This window comes from Fusarium vanettenii (assembly GCF_000151355.1).
Source record: "Fusarium vanettenii 77-13-4 chromosome 3 genomic scaffold NECHAsca_2_chr3_3_0, whole genome shotgun sequence".
Classification (NCBI taxonomy): domain Eukaryota; kingdom Fungi; phylum Ascomycota; class Sordariomycetes; order Hypocreales; family Nectriaceae; genus Fusarium; species Fusarium vanettenii.
The window spans coordinates 2,178,896-2,189,131 of record NW_003315880.1 but is presented as its reverse complement, the minus strand read 5'-3'; the positions used below and the strand labels follow the sequence as shown (position 1 = coordinate 2,189,131).

Here is a 10,236-nt window from a genome sequence, read left to right as displayed (position 1 = left end):
TATAACCTCAATGGCCTCAAACTCTACGCCGCCCAGGAAAAGCCAAGACAAAAAAAGTACGGATAATTCAACTCCCGAGTGTTCCGCCAGAAACCCGCATCCTTCCCCTCCCCGGCCATGGCGAGCTTCAGTGCCTTTGTTCTCAGAGCGGCCATCCACCATCGCGAACCATAAATCTATTGACTTATACCACGCCAATCAGAACTCTCGGGACAGTTCCTTGGAATGCATTGTCAGCGGAAGCCAGCAGCCACATTGCGAGTGGCTCCGCTTCCCCACGCCCACTAGCATCACTCGAGACACGCCGGAAGCATAAGCATACACCAAAAAAACCATCTCGATGTGTTTTCCAAGTGGAGAGTCGGCCCTCTTGGTGACCAATGCTCATAAATCCCAAAGTCAAAACACCGTGCCTATTCCTATCGGGAAACTCGAGAGAGGCGATATTCACTGATCAGGGAAAGCTTCCGCTTGGCCTTCGGTCCCGATGCACTTCGGACAGTGCGAGGGTGCCACACCCCCACGATTCCCAGAATCCGGTCAAACTAGGATTATGAGCTCACGTTTTTGCATGGTTTCGAAGCCACTAAGATCTATCATCTCTGAGATCTCAGGGCCCTGTGTGTCCGGGACCTTGAGATCTGCGTGACAGTCCATTCCAACTCCTGCCCTACAGCCGACCTAGAATTTGGGCGGCAACCGCTGTGAACGCAACTCTATGTATGGTTTTCAGGGTCTGGCATCACAGGAACGGTCTCCAGGGCCCAATATCTGGACTTGAGGCATCTCTAGTTCTGGATGAAGTAGGCACTCCGCCCAAGAAAAAGGCTCTTTCATGACAGGAGTTACCGATCGGTTAGCCTTGCATTTCCCCATATTATTGATCAAGTCTCTATTTCTTTCAGCTTACAAGCACATATCCACTTCACCGTGGAGACGAAGACCAAAAACTACCATGGTCATGCCATCCTCACTCCTCGGTACTACACCATGGCCAAGCACCTGGGTCAGCTCTTGATTATCACACGTTTTCGTGTGCCACGGAGACAGCCCAGCCCGTTGTTCCTGAACTCAGATATTCTTATGCTATTCTTATGGCGTTGAGCGGTTTGAGTAACCTTTTGGGTTTCCTTATCGTAAATCTCTCCTGGTGCCTTGGCTTAGCCTCGACTGGGATACACGATCAAGATACTAAAACGGCCTCTCACCACGGTCGATCTTGGCAGTTCTCATTGAGCCTGACCAATTTCCAACTTTCAATACTCAACAATAAAGAGGGTTTGCCTTAGCGAGCCGCCCATGCCATCGACGCGGCATCACTCAGCCCACCTCGAAGCTCGGCGCCTCCGTTCGCCTCCGCTCTCCACGTCCCCGGCTGTAGCTATGGCGTTACAGCTATGGTCCACAAGCTCGGTTAAAGGGCCAAGGGGACGCAATGACAAATCTTGGTAAGAGGGCCTCGTTTGTGCCGGTAAAGTGGTAGCGGCTCCGGACGGGAGCTCGGCGGTTCGATGCTCCCGGGCTGAGCGGGAGGACCGGAGCTATGGCTCAGCTGCTATGGTCATGGTGAGCAAGCGTGGGTGGCACTTGGAATTCTCTTACTTTTAGTCAGTTACGCGGTTCATTGTGAGCCTTGGGCAGGCTTTGGGCATGAGGGCCGGTCTGAAACTGGGTGGTTGACGAAGCTGAAGATGAGTGCCGTCGCACATTCATGTCGCTCTGACCTACGTAAAGAGGTTTTGTACAATTTTAGACCTTGCCGCTGAGAAAGGTGTTTGTTTTGCTTTCGTGATGTGCAAGATCCAGTTTACAGTGATGATATCAGAGACGGATGGCCAGCTGTTTGTTGACTAGGTAAAACACTTTGTATTCCGCATCAAGACACACTTAAATATTTCACCTCTCATCTGCTTCACATAGCCCATCAGGGCGACTCATTTTGATAATCACCGAGCAGTATGTTTGAATAGTGTATGGACTAAATAGACAAATAAAAAAACGCAAATAAACTCCGGAATAGACAATTCGAAAATATCCCGTCCCAATTTTTGCAAGACTGCATAGTTCTCTCTATAACACCCATCAAGACCACCTCCTTCTATGTAGTACTTACAACTCCTCGTCGCCGTTGCATTGCTGCGTAATAACAACACGGCTGACCTCCATTTGGGGCTGCTTCCAAGTGGGATACCACTCGCCCCGAGCCTCCCAAAAGTCTCTCTTGGCTGTCGGCGAGTTGTCGTACCATGGCTTCCCAGACTTGCCATCCTCGAACCAACCATTGGTGGCACCGACAGCAAGGTTGAGGATCAGATAGAACTCCTGATCAAATGGTGCATTGAGCTCGCCTGAGGCGGACCAGGGGTCAGTGAGTCGAGTGCCGTTCTGGTCGACGTCGGGAAACCCGCCACGCTTCCACATGGACTTTTTGAAGTTGGTGTAGGTGACCTGGAGCAGGCGGGTGTTGACGTAGGTAAACAAGTACTTTTGGGACCACTCTAGACCAAACATGTTGAAGCCAGCACTGTACGTAGTGTGAAGGGCCTTTCGCTTGTTATTGGTCTTCCACCAACCATCGTTGGCAGAGTTGGGGCCCCAGTGCAAGGCAGAACCGACAATATCGTTTCCACCTTGAGCGTATGTCCAGTTGTTTCCACGCGACTCAATGATGTCGATCTCACCGGATCTAGGCCAAGGGCCGTAAGTGCTCTTGACGGGCAACATCCAGATGGCAGGCCACAGCCAGTCGCCTTCAGGAAGCTTGGCTGTCACTTCAATCCGGCCGTACTTGATGGTGGCTCCCTTCTTGGTGTTGATGCGACCAGACCTGACTGGCGGGACGACACTGTTGTTTCCCGCAGTCAAGTTGGTTGAAGCAATACAATTCGACCAGACCTTGGAAGTACAGCTGCCGTCCTTGAAGAGGTTGATGACGTTGTTCTTTTCCATCAACTTTGCATCCTGTAGAGTGGCCTTGATGATGAGGTTACCGTTGTCGACATAGACATTCTCATCGGTGTTGGTTGTTTGCTCGAACTGGCCGTTACTACAAAGGTCAGTACGATTATATGTACCAAGGATGGAGAGAATAAAACTTACCCATATCCGCCAACTTCAACTTCCTTGGTCCAGATCTTTGAATCCAAGCCTCCACTAAAGTCCTCATCCAAGACAGGGCAGTAAGTATTTTTCACAACACTTCTTATGCCGTCCCAGACGAGAAACCCAGAGCCGACAAGGCCGATAAAGATGGCCAGGATGGGAAGAATGGTCACCCATTTCTCCTTGGGGTTGGTCTTTTCCAGCCATGGCTTCTCAATTTCACCAGGCTTGACTCTTCGTGAATGGAAGTGCCGGTTCCGGTCCTCAAAGTGTGTCCCGGAACCATTGGAAGACTCATAGTCGGAGGGAGGGCGTGAAAACTCGGGGATGCTAAACATTCCCGCGTTTCCCGCCGAACCTGGTCCGCGAACAGGCTCGATGCTGTGACGGAGGCCACTGTTTGGTGGCTCTGGGTGAGCTGAATGAGCATTGGAGTCGACAGACATGGTTCGTGAAATGTCTGCCGGACCGGGACCAGCCCCGTCATGATCTTGGCTGTTTTGTCGATACTGGCTCATGGTGGAAGGAGTGTTGGCCAGAAAACGTATCCCCAAGCAAACGAGGCTAGAGAATGAGGGTGGAAAAGTCCAACTCCGTCCTAGCGAGAACTCAAGGCCAGTTCCCAAGATGCTCTCTAGAGATTGACAACAGGGCAGAGGCCAGAACGATCGACTCTTGTTTATCAAACTCGCGGAAACTGTGAAAAACAGGGCATAAGAAGAGATAAAAAAGACGATGAAATGTCAGGCGGTTCAACGGCAGCTGGAAAGTCAGGTCCCGCCCATGGTTTTGATCAAGGCCATGGTCAACCCGATTCGATCTAACGCCGGACTCAGCCGAGCTACGATCTAGACAGTGCGTGAGAATGGAACAGAGTTGATGGAGGCTGAAGGACCCATGAGTGACGAGCCGAAGATGGCCAAAGGCGGATGAGAGCGTGGTTGCCAGGGAGAGGTCTGATCGTGACGTGGCTAGCGGCACAGTGCTATTCGTACACACCAGCCATCGTTTCAGCGCGCTTAGCATCAAATTCCACCAGGACCTGGCATTTAAATACAGTGCTCGGGATATACGACACTGTACACCCTTGCCAGTTCATCAATTCCAAAAACTCAAGCCACACCATTCCAGCAACTCTCCTCCATCATCACCAATCTCGATAATGTCTCAGGCCCTGCTCGCAACCGTCGATGACTAAGTTTACATGAGCCAGCTCTTCCGAGCGCTAGTCGGCGGCCAGACCCCCATAGTCTCCGTTCCGGTCCTGCCCATGACTCCAACACCGTCTTGTCGAGACCCATCGCCGAGGTCACCAATGAAGCAGCACTCGTCTCCCTTGACAATACCGGCATTTCTGTCACGGACCATACCGAGGACCTGACTTGGTCATCCCTTACTCTCGAGCCTGGGCAATGATTCAAGCTCTCCGGAGGTGAGGGCTATACTTGAATCAGAATCGTCCCTTGCTAGGCCACAAGAGCATCACCGGCGTCGATTTATCTCCAGCTAGACGAAATAGGATCCCAAGGCCTTCATTTTTGATTACTATTCACGCGGCTCAGCGACCAAATCGTCGTGTCCCTCCAAATTCCCACTTACCCTGGCCTCACCAACCTGCCAGGCTTCACAGAAGTGGCGATAGCATCGACAGGAACAAGCTCAACGTGGCTGAAGAGACATGATCACGCCCCTTCCGCTACCTTCAGGGCCCTGAACCTTGATTTACTTTAGGTACACGCCCTGGAGATCTCAGGAACCGCGGCTTGATCACCCGCGACAAGGGCTCGCCACTTGATCAGTCAGTCTCCTGGCCCGTGGAACTTGGCCGCTCGATATGCGCTTGTTTAGTCACTCACTCAGCATCTCGTATCTTTACTGGGCTGACTGTTTATCCAGATGGCGAATAGCATCATCTTTGCCGTCACAGAATGGGCAATGTCGGTAACCAGGAGCTTTTCACCACCGATCCTACAAACTGTCAACGGTTATCCCTTACCTTTTGAAGGTATCGTTGTTCGCCGCCTCTACGCTCAAACCAGCCCATCACTAGAAATTGCCATGGATATCTACTGGGCAGTGAACGTGACGGTATGATCACCGTTGCGCTCAGGCCCAGTGCAGCCGACCAATGCCTCTCCAACCATATTATCACCTCAAATGACGATACAGCGGCATTCCCGTGTTGCTACTGAAAAATTGGACCTTGCCGAGGTCTTGGCATAGAAGTGTTGGAAGCTCAATTGCGTACTTTGCATTTGTTCATCATGCTCTTTAGAGTTTACCCCTAAAGGCCATCTGCGGATTTGATCGAGGAGAATGACAAGGCGATGCCTGCCTACCAAAATCTAACAGAGGCGACAGTCCTGGGTGCCTTGAGACCGACGAAGAGTATTTCAACTATTTGATCGACAACAGAGAATCAAACCTAGAATGCCAAGACGAGCTTCTGGATGTCTCGGGACGCTCAGCACAAAGTCAATCTCACAAGTGGCCCAGGGGGAGAAACGAGGACGACCGCCTCTCTTCTTCCTCATGAAGACTTGTGACAATTTGATTCGTTGTCAGTGAGACATGACGACTGTTCATTGCGGACACGCGTTGCCCGCAGATGGCAGTGTGGATAGCCATTGCATACCATCGACATGAACCGAGTGTCTGGACCTGGCACTGGCGCCACAAGCGTGGCCGACTCCCTAGGAACATCAGAGATCAACCGGATTGAACCAGTATTTGAGCTTATCGGGCAGCCTCCTTTTCCACCTCGGGAACATTTGCGGGCTGAGAAATGTCTCGGACCATTGGCCATGTGCCATGGCAAGGGTTCAAACTGCACGTTGCCCTGGTCTCCAGCTGCCGCACCTACCGATGGCTTCAGCTTGGAGTGGCAGACATACAAGGTTATGCCATGGCTTCATCCGGCGTTGAAGACCCCTACCGAGATGGCTGTCCAACGATCCATCTCTATTCTCAGCATTCAGGCACCAGGGGAAGGAGAGTCATGAATGCCCAAAGCCAAATGTCAGCATCGCTGCCATGGCGAAAAGAGATGCAGAGCTTAACAGTTGGCTTAGATTTCAAACATATCATTGACGGAACAGATCAAGATACGAACTATTAGGAAAGGATGACTGCAGCTGCAAGTGCAGTTCATGAGAGTCACTAAACACTCTCTCTTGAGCTCATCCCCCTCCAGAGGCTCTGTTAATGGAGATGGGAAATCCTTAGCCATCCCTCTCTCGATATGACGAGTCCCCTCCATTTTCAAGTCGATCACATATCGACATGGCGCACTCTTCAAAGGAATTACGGCCCAAGTAGAGCTAAGAGGTGACGAAAGGTGTGGCTCGTGCCCCAGTTTCGTGAGTCCCAATCCGGGGATCTAGACCACAGATATCCTTGACACACGCGCCCACTAACAGGGTTCAGGGTTCGAGGCTCGGATGCTCCGCCGATCTGACAGATGCTACGAACGACACCTCCAAGTGCGGCCACAGTCACACCCCTTTCACGGATCCGGAGGCTTGGCGGCGCATTTGGGTTCACCGTGGGGCGTTGGAGTTGGATGCTCGCTTTCATCGACAATAGCGGCAGCTTACACTTCGCCATGTGCCCAGCAGACTCTCTGACTGGTCCACAGCTTGGAAAACGGGGTGTCCGAGAGTTCTCGCCCAAGTATGAGATGGTGGAGCTTTGCTGGTGAGGGAAGGAGGGTTCCCATGGCCTCGTCTGTGGGAATACTAATTAAACGCGGCCGGTAGACCGTTTTCCTCGCCCTTTCACTTTTGCGTTGATCACGCTGCATTTTGCGCCTTTCTCTCCTTTGGTCTTACTGCGATTGACGCATTGTTATTGCGTCTGACACTCTCTTCATCTTGACAAGGTCAAGTTTCGTGGTAGACAACTCGGTGCATCAGTCCACTACACTCCCTCCCCTTGCCCTTGAACGGCATACAAGAACACCAGTCTTTCCTGCGTCTGCTATCTATATACAAGTCGACACGATCGTTATATTATCGGCCTTGATCGACACCCTGAACCATGTTGTGGTCTAAGATTCTTGTTGGCTTTGCCAGCATGGTAGCCTGTGCGGAAGCAGCCAAAGACTTGGGAACTGTCTTGCGAAATCACCCAAAGCTTACCAGCTACTACAAGTTGATCCAGGTTGGTCATTCCCTGTTCAAGTTGGAATGCCCATGCTGACAAGGCTCCTAGAAATACCCCGAGATCTTGATGCAATTACCCAGTTATAAGGGCGTGACGGTACATCTCAGCCACAACATCTTTTCCCCTGCATTTGCTAATTCATGGTAGATTGTGGCGCCTTCAGATTACGCCTTCACTCAGATCCCGTATTCAGCACTTTCAAATATCTGGAATCCTGAACACAAAAACACGACTGTTCCTCTGCTCCAATATCACATCCTCCAGGGGACCATCAACACTGGGGACCTCAAAGCCGGCCCTGCCTATGTCAAGCCTACACTCCTTAAGGATCCTACATGGGCCAATGTCACAAACGGTCAGAATATCCTCATTACAAAGCAACCGGATGTGGTGGTCTTTAGCACAAGACTTGGCAGTCGAGCCACGGTCGTCAACAACGATATTGAGTTTGAGGGTGGTCTCATCCAAATCGTCGACAGTGTGCTTGTACCTCCCTCTGGGATCGGCCAGGTCTTGACGGCGAGCCAAGTGCAATCCTTCCTCGGCGGCTTGTACGACTCCAGGATCATGCCCGCTCTCGACGGCGTCAAGGACATCACCGTCTTTGCTCCCAGGGACCAAGCCATGGAAGCCATTGGAGGAACTCTTGCCAATATGAGTTTGAGCCAGCTGGCCGAGGTCATGGGCTACCACATTGTCCGTGGCAAGGTGCTAGTGTCTACGGATCTCAGAAATGCCAAATCTCTCAAGACAATAAGCCAGGGCAAAAGGCTGCAAATCCGTCAAATCGGCAACGAGATGTTTGTCAACTCGGCCAAGATCATCTCAACCGACATCCTCATCTCCAACGGCATTCTACACATCATCACCAACGTCAACAACCCTAATGACGCGGATGCAGTGCCGAATCCCAACCTCTGGGCGCAGACTCCTGTCTTCCGCAACAGCCACGTCGACAACGTGTTCCAGACGGCCATACCCTGCACTACGCTCTGCATAACCGACCTTCACATGACGCCCAAGGCGACGGCGACAAAGGAAAATGTAGACGCGGCTGCCATGACACCCGACTCCATGTACACAACGAGGAGCAAGGGAATGGCTCCAGCGCGGGCTACGGCGCATGTGGCTCGGGCTGCTCTGGGCATGATGGGCATAGGTGCGGGAATGGCTCTCTTGTGATGATATTTCTGGGTTTCTTGTATTTCCTCTAGCTTTGGTGGTTCAGGTCCGGCTCATTTCCCTTCTTTCTTTTTACACTTGTAGGACTAGTATCCATAGATTCGCAGTCGCAATACCCATCGTTTGATAGACACTGTGACGCTACATATCGTGCACGTAGGCTCTAGGGTTAGAGTGCGCTGCCAGTCATTGATTCGTACGTAGGAGCACATGTTAGATGCTCCAACTTGGATATTTCGCGCGCTCATATTATATCTTGGCGCATCCAAGTATTGAACAAATAATAAGACGGGACTTTTATAAACCCAAGCATGATATTTCAAGAAATTAGGATTTCCTTTCTACCCTTGAAAGGTTTCTTCTACTCTCAGATTCGACATGATATGATATGATACGAGATGCTAATGAAGGTTAGTAGGTTGCCAAGCATAACCAGCCTCAGCGGCAACAGATGCCAAAAAAAGACAAACTTGGCCAGACTCGTTCATTCATGTTCTATGACCATGTCGGATAACGATAGCCGAGTAGCCGGTCATATGTGAAACAGACCAAAAAGAATCCTCATGTGAAGCAGCCCACACGCACGCACGCATCGGCAGCGCTTTGGTCCGTGCTAACACATGGGGAGAAGGAATAAGCAATTATTACCAACTCTGTAATTTCCCTATTCCGATTCCGATTGAGGCAAGTCACTTCCGAAAGGTTTTTTTTTTTTACTTATTTCTTTCTATTTATTTCTAGTAATCAGGCAAGTCATGACAAAAAGAGTAAACCTGGTTCCCCGCGTAGACAGGATCTTTTGTCCTAGCCTCGGCCAGAACGGAAGAAATCATGATTCAAGCAGGTACATGTATATGCTTGTGATCCAAGGACCAACCTGATTCACCGGGAGACCTTCCGAACCTGTCCTATGGACGGATATCAAGGTCCCAGCTTGGCGCAAGGGTGTCAGTCTAGGGTAGTTGGGACTCACTTATCCCTGGTTTGTGGGGTATCTAAACCAACCGGCAGGCAGGATGGCAGGATGGCTCTTGGTATCAGGAGGGAATAATAGCACGGTCTAAGGAGAGGAACAGGGGGTGGTCATGTAAGTGGACCAGAAGAGAATAGGAAAAACAATAGGCCTGAGCTTCTTCCTCCGAGCCAGTTGCCGAGAGAGGAAATTGGTGAGGGTCTCAAGGATGAAAGCTTGGATATGGTATGTAGCTATATCTGCCTGTGCCGCCGGAGGACGGAGAACAGACGGAGAAGGGAGTGGGATGGGTACGGGTACGGGACGGACGGGGCAATCAATAAGAGTTACCCGCCGCCTGAGCTTGTGCTTGTGTCTGTGTCTGTGCCTGTGTTTCGTAATAGGCAAGTCAAAGTGTCCAATACCTAGGCCGCCTTTGGTCATTATCACACAATACACAGCCCGAGAGTGCCAAAAACGGTCCCGCATGTTTCCACACTCTTTTTCTTGAGGCCTCCCTAAACGGGCGATAGGGTTTCATGTAATGTCATGTACTATAATGAGTGCCCAGCTGAGCTGAAAGTAGAGTATCAATCGGTAAAGAAAAGAAAAAAACACATGCACACGATATATCCGGTGTTGCAATAGTCATGACCTGATGCCCTCCCCCTCCATATCCAGTTCCCCCCTCCCATAAAACTCCAGCCGCCGCCTATCGAAAAAGGACCTGTCCCTCCCAGAAACAATAGAACCATATTAGATATAAGACGCCCCCCTCCCCAAACCCTGTACCTTACCCCCCTCCCGAACCCCCGATAACCCACGCCACACAGGGC

The 10,236-nt window shown here is 51.0% G+C and overlaps 2 protein-coding genes across 2 annotated transcripts; one reads left to right on the top strand and one right to left on the bottom strand.

Annotated features, from left to right (window-relative positions):
• Window positions 1-1,941: 1,941 nt before the first annotated feature.
• NECHADRAFT_59279 (glycoside hydrolase family 16) lies at window positions 1,942-3,611 on the bottom strand. The gene is made up of 2 exons (XM_003052636.1): window positions 3,100-3,611; window positions 1,942-3,046 (listed from the first exon to the last, which is right to left on the bottom strand). Exons 1-2 carry the CDS (start codon window positions 3,546-3,548, stop codon window positions 2,110-2,112), a joined length of 1,386 nt encoding a protein of 461 aa, XP_003052682.1. The 5' UTR covers window positions 3,549-3,611; the 3' UTR covers window positions 1,942-2,109.
• Window positions 3,612-7,176: 3,565 nt separating this feature from the next.
• NECHADRAFT_92017 (uncharacterized protein) lies at window positions 7,177-8,448 on the top strand (the record flags this gene model as incomplete). Its single annotated transcript, XM_003053133.1, has 3 exons — window positions 7,177-7,263; window positions 7,315-7,362; window positions 7,414-8,448. 3 exons carry the CDS (start codon window positions 7,177-7,179, stop codon window positions 8,446-8,448), a joined length of 1,170 nt encoding a protein of 389 aa, XP_003053179.1.
• Between the last annotated feature and the right edge of the window lie 1,788 nt (window positions 8,449-10,236).

Bases quoted from the DNA above. Each gene is read 5' to 3' on its own strand.
- NECHADRAFT_59279 (XM_003052636.1), bottom strand. From the start codon at position 3,548: ATGTCTGTCGACTCCAATGCTCATTCAGCTCACCCAGAGCCACCAAAC. The intron at 3,047-3,099 runs GTAAGTTTTATT...TGACCTTTGTAG, and splicing joins GTTGAAGTTGGCGGATATGG to TAACGGCCAGTTCGAGCAAA.